The 24067-nt window shown below is 43.9% G+C and overlaps 1 protein-coding gene across 19 annotated transcripts in view; it reads left to right on the plus strand.

Annotated features, from left to right (window-relative positions):
* Nucleotides 1-24067, plus strand: part of foxp1 (forkhead box P1) — a 544572-nt gene that overhangs the window by 468101 nt on the left and 52404 nt on the right. For all 19 annotated transcript variants that reach the window (XM_031901201.1, XM_031901192.1, XM_031901203.1 and 16 more), the window contains one exon: nucleotides 14473-14577. In XM_031901201.1, coding sequence (XP_031757061.1) covers nucleotides 14473-14577 — 105 coding nt within the window. The remainder of the gene's footprint in view (nucleotides 1-14472; nucleotides 14578-24067) is intronic.

Raw genomic sequence — 24067 nt, forward strand, 5'->3', positions numbered from 1 at the left:
TTACAGATAACTTTAATAGAAATGAGATTTCATAGAGCGCGTGTTTTGGAAAGTGGCTTAGAATTCCGTTTTCCTTCACCAGACAAACTTTTATTTTGGGATTTACTTGCCCTTTAATAGGCTCCAAATGTGTGAATTTTTTTCCTGTGCAGAACAGCCAGGGGTCACTGATTATAGTCATTGGGGGTTCCTAAGAAATTGGCCCCACCCCACCCATTAATTTCTTTGACTTTCATTGTCCCCTAAGTGATTTCCGCTTTGATCTCTGTTTGCTGCAGGCGTGTTAGTCCCAGCGCACAAAGTGTTAAAGTACACAATTTCGCTTATTGCTTCTTGTACCTCTCCTTCACTTCACTCAGCAACAAGTCACACCTTGTCACTGCTTATCTGCCCCACGGTTTGTATATCTAATCAAGAGAAAAAACAGCCGTGTTTTTAAAGTGGGAGGGGACTTTCCTGCCTGCTACAAGGTGCCATTTCAGCCCTTGTGTTGCTCTTTTCTCTACGTGAGTCAAAACGATCTTTCACTGCAGCTGAATTAGGAATAACAGAAACCTGCCAAGGCGTTAGTGCGCCCTGACATTGGCCCTGTTAGTGCGCACAAACCTACCAACTCTCGGACTTGTGCAACACTAGTATAGTGATGAGTGGCCCCCCAGCTGCTGAACAGAACCCCCCCCCCGGGGGGATGCACAGGGTTCAGCCTGGTTACAAAGGCGCAACCATTCGATGCCGCTGTCACTGCTTTGCTTGGGGGGGGATTGGAATGTACCAACACCCACCATGTGGGGAAGTATTCAGAAGTGGTAGCTGATTTACAGTAGATTTTAATATACCCTCCTGTCGGAAAGGTTTTCAGAGATTTCCAAGCAGATTTTTTTTTCTTTCGTAAATTCCTCTACCTTTTGGGGAAGAAGTCAGATTTCTCAGCAGATTTACAGTAGATTTCAACGTACCCTCCTTTTGGGAAAGGTTTGCAGAGATTTCCTTCTGGCCAAGCTCAGTAGGGCAGTCCTAGATACTAGACTAGAGTTGGCTTCAGAGAATCCAATATAGCCTCTGTTGACTCTTTCCCCTCTATACCAGGGGTGGGCAAACTTTTTGGCTCAGGGGCCACATTGACTTACAGACGGGCTGGGCCAGCATTACGCCATTTCCGCTCGTTGATCCCCAGATGCCAAGTCTCGTGTGATAAGATTTCTGGATTGGTGAGTTGGCCGTGCATCAGCTGTCTAGGGCAGTTAGAAAAATTAACACATATTTGAATGGATGCTCTACTGGACATGGCAAATCCTAAATGTAAGCTACTCTGGGTTACAAAAGGCTATATCATGGTTGGGAGAGGGAGGTGGCTTGGCTGACGCATCATCAGGACCTCTTTGTACATGACATGGCATGAAGGGCCACCATATTCTGCTCTCTCAATCCAGCACTGCCACGTTCCTTTCCAATATATGTTTCCTGCTGGAGAGTGGGTAGCAAGTCAGGTTGCCGGTGGCCCTGTTGCAAGGGCCATTCATCAGACCCATAACTTCCTAACCTGGGGTTGGCTACATGCACATGAAATGAGAACAGAAGATCTGCAAGAGCAATTTTTAAAAAATTAATTGTGGCGTATGCACTGGGGTAGGAAAGTACAAACTCAAGGTACACATGTTATCAACAACAACAAGAAGAAAAACATGTTTTTACCTTTTACATGATAACAGACAACATTTTCTGATGCTATGCCCAGTTTCCATATCGTTCAGCTCAGATAAACACGTTGATAGATGCTGCTGTGGCACCGCGTTTCAGCCGTTCCAGCATTTGGCATAGGGTGTTCTTCACCCCTGTAGGATTGCATGTGAGGTTTATCAATAGAAGAAAACAACATCACCAGAAATCTCTGGATTACATGCACCAGACCAGGACTGTCCTTACATAGAGACCACCCACCTGTAATTCTCCCAGTATCCTCCTTATGGCAATTGACTTGCAGGTATGGACTCAGGGGCCTCACTCAGGTGTTCACATGAAACACTGGCTCTCTTGTTTGTTGATGGAGCTCCTGGCCAAGCTCAGTAGGGCAGTCCTAGATAGTTTGCCACTAGAGTTGGCTTCAGAGAATCCAAAATAGCCTCTGTTGACCCTTCCCCTCTCTAGACCACTAAGACCAGGCTCCTTCTAGGTCTTCAGAGAATCCAAAATATCCTCTGTTGACTCTTCCTCTCTCTAGACCACTAAGACCAGGTCCTTCTAAGTCTTCCTCCAGGTGTTAGATGGAGCTTCAGCCCATCAGCTTTTTCCCCCACTAGAGGCCTGGTTGGGTGACTTCACCATGCATGGGGCTACAGAATGGGTGCCAGGGTACTGCTGGAAGACTGCAGGGAACAGGAGTGAGGGTTATTCTAGAAGACCACAGGGAACAGGAATGTTCTAGAACATCACAGGGAAAGGGGCTAATGTAGGGACTCCCTTTCCCTGTGTTCTTAGATTAGACAGTGGCCCACTGCAGTCAAATATAAGCAGCAGTGATGTAAATCGTTCAGCAGGAAGCAATGTCTATCTACACTAATTACAGGAATTATCTTTTGTGTTTCTAAAGATATTTTGAGTGTTTATGAATTTCAGTTTCCTGCATTTGCAGTAGAGCCAAAGGGTTAAATTTCAGCAATTAAGCCTTCACTATCCCTTCCTGTCTTTAAGACAAGGACCCCTCTGCCGCTTTAGTGCGCTGATTGAATTACAGTACATCTCTACCAGTAAGTGAGCAACATGTCATAGGGAGAATGCTGCTTACTGGTTCATTTCAAGCAGGCAGGAATACAGAGCGCTTCCTCCATCCTTATCTGACATATATTGCAGCAGGTTTATCCTCCCACTCACTAGTCCATCCTGTAGCCACCATATCTGCTGGTGTTCATCACTCCAAAGTCTAAATGGACATGGCCCAGCAGGGTATCAAGCAAGGAAATCTCCCCTCCTCCCCTAAATAGTGAACCAAGATAGACTGACCTACTCGTCCCTGAAGCCAATGATCAGGTCATGTGAAGGACCTGGGCAGAACCATTGGTATGGTCTTTGGTTGGTGGGATGTTCCACTTGGTACAGTCAATATCTGAATGAGTAGCATGGGGTAGTTCTCGGTGTTGGTAAGTACTTTTATTCAGAACTTTCTCAAGGACTTAGTGCCCAGGGCCCCATAGAGCAGCAGTTGGCAGTAGGAAGAGTTGGTTAGATGGTTGTTAAAGTAGAGCAATATGGCGACTGTAGGACGAGATTATGTAGGTAGAGCAAGATGGCGACTGTAAAATGAGATTATGTAGGTAGAGCAAGATGGCGACTGTAGGACGAGATTATGTAGGTAGAGAAAATGGCGACTGTAGGACAAGATTATGTAGGTAGAGCAAGATGGCGACTGCAGGACGAGATTATGTAGGTAGAGCAAGATGGTAACCGTAGGACGAGATTATGTAGGTAGAGAAAAATGGCGACTGTAGGACAAGATTATGTAGGTAGAGCAAGATGGTAACTGTAGGACGAGATTATGTAGGTAGAGCAAGATGGTAACTGTAGGACGAGATTATGTAGGTAGAGCAAGATGGCGACTGTAGGATGAGATTATGTAGGTAGAGCAATATGGTGGCTGTAGGACGAGATTATGTAGGTAGAGCAATATGGCAGCTGTAGGACGAGATTATGTAGGTAGAGCAATATGGCGACTGTAGGATGAGATTATGTAGGTAGAGCAATATGGCGACTGTAGGATGAGATTATGTAGGTAGAGCAATATGGCGGCTGTAGGACGAGATTATGTAGGTAGAGCAATATGGCGGCTGTAGGACGAGATTATGTAGGTAGAGCAATATGGCGACTGTAGGATGAGATTATGTAGGTAGAGCAAGATGGCGACTGTAGGACGAGATTATGTAGGTAGAGCAAGATGGCGACTGTAGGATGAGATTATGTAGGTAGAGCAATATGGCGACTGTAGGATGAGATTATGTAGGTAGAGCAATATGGCGACTGTAGGATGAGATTATGTAGGTAGAGCAATATGGCGGCTGTAGGACGAGATTATGTAGGTAGAGCAATATGGCGGCTGTAGGACGAGATTATGTAGGTAGAGCAATATGGCGACTGTAGGATGAGATTATGTAGGTAGAGCAATATGGCGACTGTAGGATGAGATTATGTAGGTAGAGCAAGATTGTTACATTAACACTTCATATCACTGTTGCCAACATGGAGCTTCTTTTGAAGCTGGAAGTTGCAGTTCAGTAATCACTGAATGGCAGTAGACCAGACACTGAAATAAAGGGGCCCCTCAAAGTGTTAATGCATTTATCTGTAGTATGGCCAGTAGGGCAACAGGAGTTTCAGTTAGAAGAGTAAACACTTAGGTGAATTGACTTTATGAACCAAACGAGTGCATCATGGCAGCTTCAGAGCTCAACAAGTCGCAGTCTGAATAAGAAATGACTGATCGCTATTCGGTTCCCCCCCCCCTTCACTTCGGCTCTTCTCTCCTACTTTCAATAAATAAAATAACAATTACGAATCGCCGCGTTCGCATCGATGAAAACATTAGCAAGAGCTCTGGGGTTTGGCGCACAGCAATCTGTTAAGGAGATAAATAATCTGATTTGGCGTGACACTCCTACTCCACTCTCTAATTTGTCTTACACAAGGAAAATCATAATTAAATCATTCAGGGTAAGCCCTTGAGTGTAGAGGAGGGGAGGGAAGGATAAAAATAAATCCACCCAGTTGGGAAACGATTGCCGATCCAGACCGGGCCTTTCCCTGCCGCCGCCGCTATAGGAATTATCAATATTCACTTCTGCTAATAGGGGGGTATTACTGTGTGATTGCTACGGTGGCCCATGTGCCTCAAACACTTCCCCAGCCAACCACCAGCAGCGTCTTCATCATCTTCATTTCTTCTTTCCCTTCCCCGGGATATTAGATAGTTAGGTGTCTGGGCCGGCATTGTATTGTGTCGTTAGTGTTATACAAATAGCAAATCATGTTACAATGCAATGAAAACTTAGAAAAGTGTTTGTTTAGTATAATGCACAGAATTAGGGGTACAGAATTGCAGTTTCCTGGAATTGCAGCTGCAGAGTTGCCTCGGGGTTGTAGTAAAATCACACCAACTGGGAAGTGCATTTTATTTGGGAAAAAGTATTTACAAGTTGGCTTGAGTGTTACTTTTAAAGGCACTTTTGTACATGTACTCGCTATCCCATATCCACAGTCCCTTCCCAGAGGCTATTATCCCCCCACTGCTACTATAGGCACCATCTCTCCCTACTATACCTGCTATCCCACAGCCCCAGTCCCTTCCCAGAGGCTATTATCCCCCCACTGCTACTATAGGCACCATCTCTCCCTACTATACCTGCTATCCCACAGCCCCAGTCCCTTCCCAGAGGCTATTATCCCCCCACTGCTACTATAGGCACCATCTCTCCCTACTATACCTGCTATCCCACAGCCCCAGTCCCTTCCCAGAGGCTATTATCCCCCCACTGCTACTATAGGCACCATCTCTCCCTACTATACCTGCTATCCCACAGCCCCAGTCCCTTCCCAGAGGCTATTATCCCCCACTGCTACTATAGGCACCATCTCTCCCTACTATACCTGCTATCCCACAGCCACAGTCCCTTCCCAGAGGCTATTATCCCCCCACTGCTACTATAGGCACCATCTCTCCCTACTATACCTGCTATCCCACAGCCACAGTCCCTTCCCAGAGGCTATTATCCCCCCACTGCTACTATAGGCACCATCTCTCCCTACTATACCTGCTATCCCACAGCCACAGTCCCTTCCCAGAGGCTATTATCCCCCCACTGCTACTATAGGCACCATCTCTCCCTACTATACCTGCTATCCCACAGCCCCAGTCCCTTCCCAGAGGCTATTATCCCCCCCACTGCTATTATTGGCACCATCTCTCCCTACTATACCTGCTATCCCACAGCCCCAGTCCCTTCCCAGAGGCTATTATCCCCCCACTGCTACTATAGGCACCATCTGTCCCTACTATACCTGCTATCCCACAGCCCCAGTCCCTTCCCAGAGGCTATTATCCCACTGCTACTATAGGCACCATCTCTCCCTACTATACCTGCTATCCCACAGCCCCAGTCCCTTCCCAGAGGCTATTATCCCCCCACTGCTACTATAGGCACCATCTCTCCCTACTATACCTGCTATCCCACAGCCCCAGTCCCTTCCCAGAGGCTATTATCCCCCCACTGCTACTATAGGCACCATCTCTCCCTACTATACCTGCTATCCCACAGCCCCAGTCCCTTCCCAGAGGCTATTATCCCCCCACTGCTACTATAGGCACCATCTCTCCCTACTATACCTGCTATCCCACAGCCCCAGTCCCTTCCCAGAGGCTATTATCCCCCCACTGCTACTATAGGCACCATCTCTCCCTACTATACCTGCTATCCCACAGCCCCAGCCCCTTCCCAGAGGCTATTATCCCCCCACTGCTACTATAGGCACCATCTCTCCCTACTATACCTGCTATCCCACAGCCCCAGTCCCTTCCCAGAGGCTATTATCCCCCCACTGCTACTATAGGCACCATCTCTCCCTACTATACCTGCTATCCCACAGCCCCAGTCCCTTCCCAGAGGTTATTATCCCCCCACTGCTACTATAGGCACCATCTCTCCCTACTATACCTGCTATCCCACAGCCCCAGTCCCTTCCCAGAGGCTATTATCCCCCCACTGCTACTATAGGCACCATCTCTCCCTACTATACCTGCTATCCCACAGCCCCAGTCCCTTCCCAGAGGCTATTATCCCCCCACTGCTACTATAGGCACCATCTCTCCCTACTATACCTGCTATCCCACAGCCCCAGTCCCTTCCCAGAGGTTATTATCCCCCCACTGCTACTATAGGCACCATCTCTCCCTACTATACCTGCTATCCCACAGCCCCAGTCCCTTCCCAGAGGCTATTATCCCCCCACTGCTACTATAGGCACCATCTCTCCCTACTATACCTGCTATCCCACAGCCCCAGTCCCTTCCCAGAGGCTATTATGCCCCCACTGCTACTATAGGCACCATCTCTCCCTACTATACCTGCTATCCCACAGCCCCAGTCCCTTCCCAGAGGGTATTATCCCCCCACTGCTACTATAGGCACCATCTCTCCCTACTATACCTGCTATCCCACAGCCCCAGTCCCTTCCCAGAGGCTATTATCCCCCCACTGCTACTATAGGCACCATCTCTCCCTACTATACCTGCTATCCCACAGCCCCAGTCCCTTCCCAGAGGCTATTATCCCCCCACTGCTACTATAGGCACCATCTCTCCCTACTATACCTGCTATCCCACAGCCCCAGTCCCTTCCCAGAGGCTATTATGCCCCCACTGCTACTATAGGCACCATCTCTCCCTACTATACCTGCTATCCCACAGCCCCAGTCCCTTCCCAGAGGCTATTATCCCCCCACTGCTACTATAGACATTTAGCAAGTTGAGGAGGAATTGAATTCTTCTCAAGCAAAGTATCTGCAGATTAGAAAGTTAGAATGTTTTTTTTCCCCTAATTAGTTTAGATGTTCTACCCGTTTTATGTTGTCCATTAATCTGAGAAGCCGAGGTCGTTAGCCTGCGTTTTAAATAAATATTTCTGCACAACAGCGAATCCTCCCCGATGGTGCGGCTCTCCGCCTGGCTAATGATTAAACCCATATAGAATAGATATAGGAGCAGTTTGTATGGAAGTTCCGCTTGAAACCGACTGCGTAAACAGAGACGTTGCGTTATTGCAGTGACAGGTTTCCTGAGAGAGAAGTTGCGAGTACATGTAGAACTGCACCTGTTTGGGCACCCATGTGTTACAAGGGGGAAAAAATGAGTTATTTCACACTGTAATTTTACATAAGAATTTAACGGGGAGATTAAAGAAAAAGAAAAAAAGCCGTAGACTGCGGAGAGATCTCTATTTCAGTACATTGGCCGTAGCAGCCAGAGGCGAACCTATTTCCCTGTGAGTGGAACAGACGGCCATATGGACGCAGACACCAAGAGCCTGGGGGACTGGCCTATATTAACGCCACCTGTGAAGTGGAAATTGTGTTCCGAGCCTGAATTCCATTTGCCGGAGCCCAGCGCAAAGTTAAACACAAAAAGAAAATTAGAGAGTAGGGAATTAGTGTTCAACTCAATGAGATGCTCGATGCCTTACGAGAAATCCCATAGAGACTGCGTTACTGGCAGGCCAGCGCTATATGGCGCCAATTAGCCGCGGCATCGGGGGATCTCTGTGATTTGGGGGTTTTATTTAGGCCAAACAAGGTTGTGAAAATTGTCATTAATTTCAATTTCATAACACAACAGTAGTTCATTGATATCTCTTACATCGTGTGGCTTTATTCTCTTATACACCCACAGCAAGAAATAGTTTTTACTCATTATCAGGCCTGTGTTCTGATTGGGTAATTTCCCAGCCAATAGGGAAACTCTGATTTTGTTTAGAATTCGTTGATGATAAAAACAAGCAAATTGTGATTTGTATCATCAGAAAATTCTGAACTAAATCAGCTTCGCATTTTGCTATAAAAGAAAACAAGTTCATTTCTGACACATTTCTGGTTCATTTCTGTTCTTGACATTTTTTAAACTCAATTTATTCCTTTTTATAAAGAATTTTGTCAGTTTTTCTCTTTTTGGAAACTATTAGGAGAATTAATTGGCATTTTCCCCGGATGTTTGAAGGTGCAGAAATTAAATATTTGGATTTGGTTTTAGTTAATTTCCAGTATAATTTTTATACCTTTTTTTCACTGTATTTATAGAAAATTTCTACTTAATTCTTTTGAGGTCTTGAAGAAGGGTTTAGATTTTTATACCTTTTCTATTTTAGTGTTTTAGGTGAAAATCTTTTTTATATTCAGTAACATTTTACATTTGAAATATAATTTCCTTTTTTATAATTCACTATTTTTGTGGTTTAGGCTGAAGACACACAGAGCTACTCGTAGCGGCTACTAAAACAGACAATGCTGATCATTAATTGTCTCTAAGTGTGTTTTAGCAGAGGCAATTCTCAGTATTGTCTATGGCAGGGGATTTTCTGGGTTTTAGTAGCTGCTACTAAGTAGCTCCGTGTTTCTTCACCCTCTATAAGAGCTGTGACAGATGGAGAGATTAGTCTCCGTACAACAAATCTCCCTTGTTGTGTTCAACTACTCTCCCCAATATGCCACCCCACCGGTTAAAATGTAAATCTCCGGTGGGATGGCATACACGGCGCCGAAATTGATTTTGGCAAATCACAGCGCTGCGTATGCCATCCCACCGGCGATTTACATTGTAGCCGGTGGGGTGGCATATTGGGGAGATTAGTCGCCCGCAACAAGGGAGATTTGTTTGGCGACTAATCTCCCCGTGTGTCACAGCCCTAAATAGGGGCTTCGTTATTATAAAATAGGAATAAAATCGGGTCATTTTCACAGCCCAACACTGAGACAATGGGCATTGGAGAGAACCCAAAACCAACCTGTTCTCTACGTGTAACTCATATGTGTGTGGAAATTCTTTGTTGTTTTCGAGTTTACACAAATGACATTATTGGCCCACAGTTTGCCGTTTGGGTGCTGCTGAATGCTCTGCACCCTGGGTGGGCAGGACGGTGCCGTCATAGAAAAGGAACTGAATCTGCAACCGCTGGAGCATAAAATCACGGTATCAAGATGAGGAAGAATTTATTAATAAATAAAATCAAACAGTTCCCATTTGCAAATCCATTTTTGTGTTGTGCCATTAATGAACAGCAGCGCATTAAACATGAACAGAAGGGCATCTGCCATAACCCTAATTACAATTAGCAGTGTTTTATCTGGGGTTTAGTTACCCTTTGCCTGTTGGCATTTATACCAATAATATTGTTGCTTAAAGGGAAACTCCGCCCGAACACAACTTAAGCTTTCTGAAAAAGTAATTCTCTGGTTTGGAACAGTTCCCTGTTCCCCTGCTGATCCGACTGACTACTTTGAGACTCAAATAAAATGTAAAGGTCCCCATACACGTTAAGATTCGCTCTCTTGGTGAGATCGCCAAGCGAGCAGATCTTCGCCCGATATCCCCACCTACGGGTGGGCGAGATCGGGGAGCGTGTAGGCTAATTCGATCGTTTGGCCCTGGGGCCAAACGATCGAATTATATTGGCGGCAATGGGGCAGTCGGTTCGGGGACCGCATCAACGAGCAGATGCGGTCCCCGATCCGACTGAATTTTTTAACCTGCCCGTTCGAAATCTGCCCAATTTCAGTCCTACACGTGCCGATAAGCTGTCGAATCAGTCCTAGGGACCGATATCAGCAGCTACAATCGGCCAGTGTATGGGGACCTTAACAGTAGTCGCCTGTCCTCAGCCTGCCTCCAGCCTGCCTCCTCCCAATCCCACAATTCCCTGCACACGTGATGTCAGTAAGGAAAGGAATATCCCAGTGCAATGCATTGTGGGTTATGTAGTCCCTGCATGCTGTCTGTAAACTGTGGAGAAGTTGTTACAATTTGTAACGTCAGTGTTTTAGTCCCCCCTCCCCTGCCAGGATTTCAAATGATGCAGAAAGAAATAATCACTACATGTAAACAGGGCACATTTTTCCTTTATTACTTTTTTTTTTTCTAGAGGGGGTGTCCATCTTGCCCTGTTTGGAAGCATTTAACAACAAATTTCCCAAGGCGCACCGAAGATCTTGTTGGGAAATGAAATTACTAATCCAATTATCCCTTTAAAGCCCTGACACAGAAGATTGCCTCACCTCCATATGTTTGTGTAAACACTGCAAGATAAACCGAGGCAGATTTTATTGGCATTTTCCATAGGCTTCTGAGAGTACAAAGGTTGCGAGGCTTATTCCTGTTTGTTAGGTGTGGCCCCAGTTAATTTGCTGCCTGTTATAAAGCAGATGTCACGCCAACAGGCTAAACCTCTCTCGTAATATTCCTACTAAAAAACAAGTTGGGGGCTTATTCCAGACTGGTGGGAAACGTACTGAGAAAACTCATTTTGTTTTTTTCAATGTTTAAAGATGATGTCACAATTAGGGCTTTTTACTATGTGTTTTCCATTCAATTGGTGGTAATAGGAGGCGAATTCAGGCAATTTCTAGTCTGTACCATTAGGGCGTGGCAGGAGAAGCCAAGAATTCCGTACAATAGATCCCATAACTGTATTAATCCGCTAAACTATGTTTTCTACTAGTCATGACTATAGCTTCTTCCTTTATTTGTTCAAAAGGATGTCCTCACACCTCCCAGTAGTATAGTTTTAAAAATAAGAAAGTTTCTGGCCACACCCATAATCTGTCAAGGCCACACCCATATATCAGTGTCTTTTATTGGTTAAAAAGGACATCCTCTCACTTCCCAACAGTACAGTTTAAAAAAATCAAAAATCTTCTGGCCACACCTATAATCTGTCAAGGCCACACCCATATGTCTGTTTCTTTTATTGGTTTAAAAGGACATCCTCTCCAAGTTTAATAATCAGAAAGTTTCTGGCCACACCCATGATCTATTTAGGCCACACCCATGAACTGCAGCCTGATGAAGTATGAAATGTTGCTTTAACAGATAGTCCTTGTCGGGTATATTCAGGGCACCCAAGTCATGCCTGCAGCTGTGCTATAGAGGGCGTCCTGCTTGTACTAGAGGAAGTGATGTTATATGACAGTACCAGTATGGGATCCCTTATCCGGAAACCCCGGCCTATCTCGTCAGAGGTCACGTGACTGGGCCTGATTTGTTCTCATTGGCAGGGCATCAGCCTTCTCCAGTCAGTTGTTGGGGATGTACAGTAGGTTGCCAGTGGCTACTGATCCTCAGTGGGCGGGTCCAGCAGTCATGTGACTCCCAGCGGCACATGTACAGGATCTGAGCACCTTGTGACTTGGATCAGAGCAGCTGAATCATTCATTTATTGATTGGAAGCTCAGTCAGGGATTAACCCTTTGGCTGCTTCATTTCAGCCGGGGATGTACTTGTACTTGGCAGTTGTACTTGGCAGTGTATGAGGACACAATGGAGATTAACCCCCATATGTTATAAAAGGCACTAAGTTTGCCCAGCAGCAGTAACCCATAGCAACCAATAAGATGTTTGCTTTTAAACAGGTGACCAGTAAATACCTCCTGCTGATTGGCTGCTATGGGTTACTGCTCCTTAGTCCCTTATTGCATTACCCTTTGTGGCTGCTAACCTTGAATTCTGCCTGTGACTGAATGTGTTTATGGGCATCTTTATAACTTGATGTGGCCCTTTGGGGACATGGTGGCCTCCTTGCCCCCCTCATCTTATTGTAGCCCTCCCTAAAATCTTAACCCTCGCAGGACCATGATCATTGCAGTATTTATTTGTGTATTTCCTTCTGCTCTGGGAATGGTCTGTAATGTAAATACAGCCACACATAAAAGCCATGTGACCCAATCACTTCTAATTGGTTGCTATGGGTAACTAGACTTGCTTTAAGAATTGTGACTTTTTTATGCTTGCAGTACTCTGTGTTTCTGTGTTTATTATTCCTAGCAACTTTGCAGTTGGTCTTCATTATTTATCTTTTTTTAAATGACTTACCTCTAAATCTTTCCCACTTTCACATGGGGGTCCCTGACCCCGCTAGCCAAAAAACTACTATTATTATTGTTATTGCTACTTTTTATTTCTTATCTTTCTAGTCAGGCCCTTCCCTATTCATATTCCAGTCTTTCATTTGCACCACTGCCTGGTGGCTAAGGTAAGCAAGACCCTAGCAACCAGGTGGCTGCTGATATTCCAAACCAGAGAGCTGCTAAACAACCAAGAAAAACCACAAAAAATAAAAAAAATAACCAAAAGCAAATTTTGTCAGGATATGACTGTCTGGCATCATACTAAAAGTTAATTTCAAGGTGAACTGCCCCTTTAAGCAAATCTTTTGTGCAACTGAACATCCAACCTTTTGAATTTTCTGTTTAAAGAGCTTGAAAGGGCCAATAGGTCACAGGTCAATAGGGAAAGACTCCAGTAATTACTGAATGGCAAATCATACTGCAAACCTCTTGCATAAAACTGATACTGGGTATAAAGGCAGCTACGGTTTGTTTTAAAGGGGAACTCCACTACAATTCTCAAAAAAACACACTTTTTTCCTAATGAAAGAAAATGTAATTTTCAGCTACAATGTAATACACATTTATTGAAAGGGTTAAGTGAATGGAATTGCTACTGAGCAGCATTGTTCCCTGGCTTTTTACATTACATTACATTAACATTTATTTATAAAGCGCCAACATATCCCGCAGCGCTGTACAATAAGTGGGTTTCATACATTGGACATACAGAGTAACATATAAAGCAATCAGTAACCGATACAAGAGGTGAAGAGAGCCCTGCCCAAAAGAGCTTACACTCTACAAGTACCGTATTTTTCGCCCTATAAGACGCTCCGGAATATAAGACGCACCCAATTTTAAAGGAGGAAATCTAGAAAAAAAAGATTCTGAACCAAATACTGTAGTAAAATATTTTATATCAACTGTATAAAGTTAATTGTCTCTGGGCTTGCACATAATGAGGCTTCCCCCAGGCCCCCCCCCCCAAGTATCCTTCAGCTTCCCCCAGGCCCCCCCCCCCCAAGTATCCTTCAGCTTCCCCAGGCCCCCCCCCCCCAAGTATCCTTCAGCTTCCCCCAGGCCCCCCCCAAGTATCCTTCAGCTTCCCCCAGGGCCCCCCCTAGTATCCTTCAGCTTCCCCCAGGGCCCCCCAAGTATCCTTCAGCTTCCCCCAGGGCCCCCCCAAGTATCCTTCAGCTTCCCCCAGGGCCCCCCCAAGTATCCTTCAGCTTCCCCCAGGGCCCCCCCAAGTATCCTTCAGCTTCCCCCAGGGCCCCCCCCCCCCAAGTATCCTTCAGCGTCCCCCAGGGCCTCCAAGCATCCTCCAGGCTTACACAGGCAGAACGTACTTTGATAAAAAGTCCTGCTTGGATTGAGCAATGTAATGGTTAAACTGAGCTCAGGAGAGGAGGTTAGGAGAAAAAAAATAGGAGCAGGCAGCTAGAGCTGAGTTTGTATGGGAACTAGGAATGGCTTCTCTTCATTGGCTGCCAGACTGGAGGGTGTGTTTAGTAACCTGAACTGAGAAGAACTGAGCGTGCTCAGTAGCCAGCAGCCAAAGTAAATTCCTGAGGGAGGGGGCCGAGTGGGTTACAGGAGGAGAAGAAATCCTATGTGATTAAGGGGATACTGCAGCCTCACTATTAACCTTTCAACAAACCAGAGTGGCAGGCATTGTTTGGTATTTGGTTGAGTTTGTCCTTTAATCATATATGTTAATGTATATTTTTCTCCAAGACTGCTTATGTTTGGCACTGTGTGCCAGGCAACCCCCCCCCCCCCCTGGCCCTGGAAGCTCTCATATAGAACGTTATTAATATTGGCAATCCGCTTCCTTTCCAGCTCATCCCACGAGGAGTACGCGCAGAACCACTCTCTGTATGGACACGGCGTGTGCAAATGGCCGGGCTGCGAAGCAATTTGTGAAGATTTCCCATCATTTCTAAAGTAAGTCCTGTTATTTGATTGGCCCACACTCCGCTCCCATTGGGCAGAGTGTACAGTGCTCTAATCTTATTACGTGATTGGTCCTAGTACAACGACACTGTAGCAATAAATAATACAATATACAGATGTCACGCTCTGTGCATGGTTATACCAGATTTACTGCACTAAGGAAGCAATATGGCAGCTCCCACTTGTTATTATCTATCTATCTATCTATCTATATATATATATATATATATATATATATATATATATATATATATATATATTACTGGCAGACTGTACATCATACTTTCTATGTTTCATGTTCTTGTTAGAAAGTAAGGCCAACTCATACATTAATATATTCCTATGACTAGCAGCAATGATTCTCTATCAGGTTAAATAGCATTGAAGGTTACAGGCAGGTAGAGGCGGAGCTTGATAATAAATACTTGCCAATCCGTACATAAGGCCCCTGGGTCCCTGACCCGCTGCTGCAGTTATCAGCTAAGTGGGCATTCCTGAGCCACAACGCCATTCCGCTCAAGTGTTTGAAAATGTCATAATCTTTGTTTCGTACGCGGCATTCCAAAAATGCGCAGCGGCAACAATGAGGCTCATTCTGCTATTTTAGGTAAGATGTCAGAGCTCCGTGCTTGTGTCACCGTCAGTTAAAGGAACGTTACACCAATGATTGGAAACTGGATGATCTATTTGATGTCTTTTAAGTCAGTGCCCCATCACAGTCACATACACCATAGATAATTTCATCTATATTGGGAGTCCCTGGTAGCACACACCCCTTAGCTAGTGCCCTGGTTAGAATTGAACCTAGGACCTAGGGTTACCATCCTGGCCTAGCTGGTTATACACCAACCAGGGTTGGGGCCGGTATTTTTACCTGTTTTTCTGCCTCCAGCTGCCCCTGATCGGCCCCTTACTCCCCCTTAACCCACCCATTACTTCTTTCACCCTGTCTCTGTTTTGGTTGCCAGCATCAACGCTTTGCCTACATTTGCGTCATAGTTCTGTCCCCTTCCTGTCATAGACCCGCCCCTTCTCAGTCCCACCTCACCAGTGCCGTAAAGGAATACTGTCGTGGTTAAGCATGTTTTTTTCAAAACCCATCAGTTAATAGAGCTTCTCCAGCAGAATCCTGCATTGAAATCTGTTTTTCAAAAACACCATATTCTTTATTTCCCAGGGTGCCACAGCCAATGTTACCTGTGCTCTGATAAACTTCAGTCACACTTTACTGCTAAGTTGGAGTGATATCCCCCCCCCCCCCCCAGCAGCCGATCAGCAGAACAATGGGAAGGGAGCAAGATAGCAGCTCCCAGTAGGTATCAGAATAGCACTCAATAGTAAGAAATCCAAGTCCGGCTTGGGACTCCTCCAGTTACATGGGAGTAGGAGAAACAATAGGTTAGCTGAAAGCAGTTCTAATGTGTAGCGCTGGCTCCTTCTGAAAGCTCAGACTCAGGCACACTTTACTGCTGCGCTGCAAGTTGGAGTGATATCCCCCCCCCTCACCCCCAGCAGCCGATCAGCAGAACAATGGGAAGGGAGCAAGATAGCAGCTCCCAGTAGGTATCAGAATAGCCCTCAATAGTAAGAAATCCAAGTCCGGCTTGGGACTCCTCCAGTTACATGGGAGTAGGAGAAACAATAGGTTAGCTGAAAGCAGTTCTAATGTGTAGCGCTGGCTCCTTCTGAAAGCTCAGACTCAGGCACACTTTACTGCTGCGCTGCAAGTTGGAGTGATATCCCCCCCCTCACCCCCAGCAGCTGATCAGCAGAACAATGGGAAGGGAGCAAGATAGCAGCTCCCAGTAGGTATCAGAATAGCACTCAATAGTAAGAAATCCAAGTCCGGCTTGGGACTCCTCCAGTTACATGGGAGTAGGAGAAACAATAGGTTAGCTGAAAGCAGTTCTAATGTGTAGCGCTGGCTGAAAGCTCAGACTCAGGCACAATGCACTGAGATGGCGCCTACACACCAATATTACAGCTACAAATACATTTGTTGGTTCAAGAATAAAACTGTAAACGGCAGAGGGAATTATTTGTAATTTATAAATAAAAAGTATACCATAAAAATCATGACAGTATCCTTTTAAAGTTTGCTGCTTGCCACAAACAAGCAAGTTAGTGGGATGTGAGCAGGAACCCCCTGAAGATATTTTTGGGGGGGTGCCAGTCAGTTGTATTTACGCCACTGATTCGGTTTTGCTGCTTTAGGTGCCAATTGTGGCATTGAGATACACAGTGACTAAGTGCCATAATCTGGGGCAAGTCGGGCCCCTCATACAGTTAGAGCTCCGCATTTCCCCAGCAGCCGACGGGTTAATAGCCACAAACAGCAGCTGGTTCGGGAGGCAAAGTCTGTACAGTTAAAATGTTTATTTAATAGGCGTAGATTTGTTTTTGTTGAGGAACGAGGAAGTGCTAATTATTGAAAAGCTCAAACGCACAAAATTTCGCTTAAAAAAGTGCAGGGGAAAAGGCTCCTTTTTTTTTTTTTACGGCAAATTCCACCCAAAAATCGTGCTAAATAAATTGCCTTTTTAACATTTTCAAGAAGTTTTCTTTCTGCGGCATTTGCGAGGGGGGGACGTGTCGGAGCTTTCCAATGTTTTCACAAGTGTTTTTATCTTGGTAACATCTTGTTTACTTTCCTTGCCTGCCTAAAACTACTTGGAACATGTTAAGAAAACATTTCAAAAAGTTCCTACAAAGAGGCTTTTGTTGAGCAGCGAGTTTGTGCCGTGCAGCTCACAAAGGTGTTAACTTTCAACCCCTTAAGCACTTCCACATGAAATTCCAGAACCGATGTTTGTGGTTTTGGAAAAACAACGTGTGTGTTAAAGAAACCAGGTATGGGCCAACGCGCGGCCGAGCGGGGCCCGGAAATAATAAATTGTTTCAAACGCATTCGGCCCGATCATTGGCATGTCAGAAATATGTCGTGTCGGTGAGCAGCTTAACCCCCCCCCCCCAAATCATAACTGTATATGCAGGAGTTGGGGTGCCAAAGCCTTGTTTATTCATGTCCTTTAATGGGGGCGGATAGACATGCGGTGATTCTATCCTTTGGGCTCCTTCTGCAATAGGCAAAAGTAACGGAGATGATTGGTTTTACACTGGGTCCCGAGCTGAAGTTGCAGATATTCCCGACTTAAATTTCCATCAGTCATCCAATTTCACAGAATCTTGCCGGGTAAAGGAAAGATATAATCACTGAGAGAGGGGGGCAAGTAGTTAGGAACCCATTAGGGATTTTATACCTGAGGCCCCCGGTTGGAGCTCCTGTATGCTGGAAACTCCATGGGTATTAGGGGGAAGACACACGGAGCTATTAGTAGCAGCTACTTGTCTCGGCTTCTAAGGGCTCTGGCACACTGGGAGATTAGTCGCCCGCAACTAATCTCCCCGGACTACCCTCCCACTGGCGAACATGTAAGTCGCCGGTGGGATGGCAACTGATGGCAACTTGGGGAGATTAGTCGCCCGCGAACAGGGAGATTTGTCGCGGGTGACTAATCTCCCCATGTGCCAGAGCCCTAAATGCCAGAAAATATCTTTCCATAGACAATACTGAGAATTGCCTCTGCTAAAACACACGTAGAGACAATTATCAATAAATGATCAGCATTGTCTATTTTAGTAGCCAAGACAAGTAGCTGCTACTAGTAGCTCTGTGTGTCTTCACCCTTAGTGTAGTTGCACCGCACCGCCAATCTGGTGCTCTTACAGAGGTACCCTGAGCGAACAGGAGCACCGACCCAGGGTGTCGGGTAAGTCATTATAATCACTGGGGATGCCTAATATTTGGTGTCCCCAGTAATTATATAGTAATACTTTTTTTTAAAAAAAAAACTGGACTGTAGAACAGGAGACCTAAATCATTCACCAAGTCGTTTTTTAGTGGACTTCTACTTCTTTTATCAGCTTGTCTAAAGATCACAGCCGATAATGGGAGTGAGTTGTTCTCACATTGCCTTCTTTTAGTAAACAAATCATAAAGCTGGAACTGAGCACCTTACAGAAGAGCAGTGGAAAGGAAAAGGAGGGCCTTAGTAGATTTGGCTTCATTTCAGTGTAGTGTTATTGTATGAATGATAAGTCTAAAGGTGCCCATACACGTAACGATCCGCTCGCCTGGAGAGGCTGCCAAGCACCACCTACGGGTGGGTGATATCGGGGGAATTTAGGCTAATTCGGTTGTTTGGCCCTGGGGCCAAACGATCAAATTAGAATGCCTGTTAAGGGCACAGTTGGTTCCGATTAAATCTTTTAACCTGCTCGATCGATATCTGGCTAATTTTAGGCCAGATATCGGTCGGGCAGGCCCGTCGTTAGTGCCCCTACACGGGCCGAATTGTCCAAGGGACTGATATCTGCAGCTACAATCGGCCCGTGTATGGCCACCTTTATACACAGAGTACCAGACGGTCTCGGGGTGGCCCCCAGCCTAGAACAACTCCTGCTAATCCTTTCTTATTCCCACTACAAGCCTGTGTAACCTCTGTACCACTTGCCTTTGTCTCCATTTTATTGTGAGATTTTGTTGTGGGCCCTAGACTTTAGGTTCTCTGGTGGGATCTGGGAGGTCCAGTCCAACACTGCTCTTGGACTTCCAGAATGGATTGGGGTGGTTTGGGTCAGGGCAGGGACTTTGTTAAAAAGAAAAAGAAAGTTGAGAAATTAAAAATATTGGGCAGTCATTTTCCTGAAAAGGGAATCCATTGTCTGTACAGAGGATAATACAACACTTGAGTATTGACTAATATCATGTTTATTGCATGTAGCCAACTAGGCAAGTATAAGGGAGCACGTATATTATTCAGGCTTGTGTCTGCTTCCAGTTTGACGTTCATTAGCAACCTGTGCGCCTAAGTGTAAATGTTCCTTTATAGCAGAAATATCCAACTTGTGTTACACTATCCGCCTCTACTCCCCGCAGCCTCATTCAACGAGAACCCGACATACCTGCTTTTAACTCTCCCCAAGGCTCTCTCTGCTTTCATCTGACCTAAATAAACTCTCACCCCAGAAGGAAAGTTTAGAATCCTAAATTCTACTTTTTGTCCTTTATTAAGGCCTTTTAAAATATCTCCGCCCTACAATGATTCTGCGAGTATTAGTTTTTCACACTTTACTGACGAGTTTGAATAGATATCAGGGCTGTTTTATCAGTTCAAAAAAAAAAGTCTTTTGTGTCTGTGAACTCAAGTTTAAGAACATTCAGTACAAGTTGTGGACATAAAGGTCAAAGTGACCTAAATACCACAGTGCCCTCTAGTGCTCCTTCCTGATGTGAAACGAAATGGAAAGTACGAGCCCAAAGCTGACTGAAGGGACGTCTCTATCCAGCTTACGGGGTTACAAGGCCAACATGGAGTGTTGGTAACAAGTTCCTCCATTGCTTCTTAGTAGCCGAGGTGGCATTTGGTTACATGCCAGTCATCCAAACTTCATTTAGTAGAAACCTCCCAGAATGCCGCTCACGTCCTCGGGAACATTTCCGGAGTGTAATTAGAAAGCATTACTACAGAAGCCAGGGATCGTCTTCAATTCACACCTTTTTTTTTTTTTATTGACACTGTTGACCATATTACAGCTGCGTCTCAATGCTAAAAAATTTATTGTTGGCTGCGGTGTCACAAAAGACTTGAGACAGCAATTTCGCCATTCAATAAAAGTAGTTAAAAACCTTTTAGAAAATCCATAATTTTGATTGCCGCTACTTCATAAATGTATAAATGGTACTTTTTAGCTGTCTCTTTAGGGAAAAATGAGTTTTATCACCTGCGCTACCTGGGTTAATGAAATGGTGCGTTGGAGTTTGGCCAGAAGATGAGATGAGATCATTCCCATTGATACTGGCAACAGGTCTCAGGATCTTCTCAGACTTATTTATTTCTTCAGATGTTATCTTCGGGCTAATGGCACGCCGACAGAATGCAGCCAGAGTTAAAGCACCCCAAATTGCCTTATATTGAGCGCCATGGGTTCCACTAGACCGTTTCAGGGTGCAATGCTAAACATTTTTTTGCCCGACGACCTACAAATCCAGCCTGGGTGCCATTCCCCTCAGTGTGGGAAACTATTGTCTCTCGCAGGTTTCTCTGCTCTCGTGATTTTAATTTTTGTGCAACAGCCAGAGAACCTGGTGACCTCAAAACGTCCTGCACGCCAAAATAAACAATGAATTGTCCGTTGGTGCCTCACAAAGGAATTTACTTGCTTCAAATTACAGTTGCGATTCCTGAGCAGAACTTTAGAAAGAAAGAGAAAAAAAAAAAAAAGAACTAGGTCTGTTCCGAAATTTGAAATAATCCCACAGAATCTGTTTCTCTTTTTAACTTCTTTCCGTGCCCTCTACATGTGCCGTGCCGTGTTTGCATCAAAAAATACCAAATAAATCCAAAATGTTTTTCTCTTTTTTTATTTCTTAATAGTTATGATGATTTATTAATCCCCCTATCTTTTTCAATTCTTGTTTGGTTTGTGCCCAGCGTTATTTATAAAGTGGGACTGGTGTTGGCACCGGTGACATCTGTCAGACAGAAGGCTTTGCTTCTCCCTTTTTTGCTTGACTTTGAGTGGAATTCTCCCTGTGCACCTTTCTATAGAGATAAACAAGGGGCTGCATTGTTCTCTGAACTCCTCGCTGCTATTGAAGAATCTTTTTCAGATGTGCGTTCACTCTGCTCGGAGCTTGAAAGGCTGTCAGGGTAGCTCGTTGCTTGGGAATATATGTCGTGTATATATAAATATATATTTCTATATGTATCCGTGTGTGTTTATTGTAATAGTCTGGCATTACCGGCAGTCACATTACCAATTCTACAGAGTTATTGTACTGAAAACTTGTCGAAAATATCTCAGAAGGGTTGGATGAGGCTCAAAGAGGCGTTTGGTTGTTTGTTTTTGGTTTTTCTTGCTAGTCATTGTTTTTATTTTGGTTTTTTTTTTCCAGTCATTGCCTATCCTTTACAAAGAAACAAATCTGGATCCACCACTTTGAATCATTGTTGAATGTAGAGAAGTTGTATGTATGGATATAAACACAAAAAATCTGAATAGTTAAAGAAATAAAAAAGACGAAATAAAAAAAAATGGCCCTCCGAAAGCTGTCGTTCTGCAACTCTCGGGCATTTAGATTGGGTCCCAACAGTTTTTGAACTCTTGAGGGAAGATTTCTCAAAATTCAAAAGTAATGATTTGCAGCAATGAGAAATGTCGCAGAAGGTTTCTCTCAGGTTTTTCATTCTGTTATTTGTTGCTTGAATTGTGTTTAGAAAACGGAGACTCGCTTTACACAAGGTTCCCATAGGCTGCAGTGGTACAGTGATCCACTTGTGCCCAAGAGCATATATGGATGTGCCCATTGGTCTACATGGATCTCTGCAGCTTTAAGATCCCAATTTTTTGTATTCATGGGAAAAAAATGGCAACAAAAATACATAAGAAAAAGTGATATTTATCTAAAAATCTCTACCTGCAGAAGTCCAAATGTTTTTTTTGTCTTGATATTTGGTATATAATATACAGGTATGGGATCTATAATCCAGAACGCTTGGGACCAGTGGTTTCTCCATAATTTGGGGCATCATGAACTTAATCCCATTAAAAAACATTTAAATGTTAAATCAACCCAGTAAGATTGCTTTCATACCAATATGGATCCTAAATGGGATTAAGGTTCTGTTTTATTATTACATAGAAAAAGGAAGGGGGAGGAAGTAGAATTATTTGCCTTCCTGTAATCGGGAGCTTTCTGGGTAACAGTTACTGCATAAGGGATCCTTTACCTGTATATAAGATACAGGCATGGGATCTCTTATCCGGAAACCCTTTATCCAAAGAGCTCTATTTACGGGAAGGCCATTCCCTATAAAGTCCATTTTTAGCAAAACAAATGTAAAATATAATTCCTTTTTCTCTGCCATAAAAACATTATCTCATACTTGATCCCAACTAAGATATAATTACCCCTTATTGGGGGCAGAACAGCCCTATTGGGTTTATTTAATGGTTAAATGATTCCATTTTCTCTGTAATAATAAAACAGTACCTGTACTTGATCCCAACTAAGATATAATTACCCCTTATTGGGGGCAGAACAGCCCTATTGGGTTTATTTAATGGTTAAATGATTCCCTTTTCTCTGTAATAATAAAACAGTACCTGTACTTGATCCCAACTAAGATATAATTACCCCTTATTGGGGGCAGAACAGCCCTATTGGGTTTATTTAATGGTTAAATGATTCCCTTTTCTCTGTAATAATAAAACAGTACCTGTACTTGATCCCAACTAAGATATAATTACCCCTTATTGGGGGCAGAACAGCCCTATTGGGTTTATTTAATGGTTAAATGATTCCCTTTTCTCTGTAATAATAAAACAGTACCTGTACTTGATCCCAACTAAGATATAATTACCCCTTATTGGGGGCAGAACAGCCCTATTGGGTTTATTTAATGGTTAAATGATTCCCTTTTCTCTGTAATAATAAAACAGTACCTGTACTTGATCCCAACTAAGATATACTGTAATTACCCCTTATTGGGGGCAGAACAGCCCTATTGGGTTTATTTAATGGTTAAATGATTCCCTTTTCTCTGTAATAATAAAACAGTACCTGTACTTGATCCCAACTAAGATATAATTACCCCTTATTGGGGGCAGAACAGCCCTATTGGGTTTATTTCATGGTTAAATGATTCCCTTTTCTCTGTAATAATAAAACAGTACCTGTACTAGATCCCAACTAAGATATAATTACCCCTTATTGGGGGCTTTTATTTATAAAGAGCTTATATATATATATATATATATATATATATATATATATATATATATATATATATATACAGTCCCAAAATCGGCACTCACCAAAATGACGAATTAGAACCGGTAGCTAACCATCAATTGACATATTCTCCTTCAGAAAGCACTCACGGTATTTGCAAAAAAAAAGCGAATATTTATTTACACAAAAATGTGTGTGTGGATCGAAACGCGTAGACATTTTTGTGTAAATAAATATTCGCTTTTTTTGCAAATACCGTGAGTGCTTTCAATAAACACCAGATTAATTCTATAAGACCTGTGAGTGCGGATCTCTTCACTGCTGTATCTAATTCTTCACTTGGACCTGCACCCAGGCTATTGTGACCCGATTGACGTGAGTGCCGGCTCTCTCCTGATGCATATATATATATATATATGGGCCAACATTCCCTAGAGCTGTTCAGTAGGACAAGGGTAAATACATTTATACTGTATGTGTGTGTGTGTGTGTGTATATATATATACACACATATACAGAACCAATACACACTATACTGATACAAGAGAAGGGCCAGCCCATTAGAGCGTATGTAATCGTATTATAATGGATATATACAGTATATATAATAGCACAGACACATATAATGTGTAATAGTACAAAGATATATTTTTAGCACCAATCAGGTGAATTATCTGTAGGCTG

The sequence above is a fragment of the Xenopus tropicalis genome, chromosome 4 (genome assembly GCF_000004195.4).
Source record: "Xenopus tropicalis strain Nigerian chromosome 4, UCB_Xtro_10.0, whole genome shotgun sequence".
NCBI lineage: Eukaryota > Metazoa > Chordata > Amphibia > Anura > Pipidae > Xenopus > Xenopus tropicalis.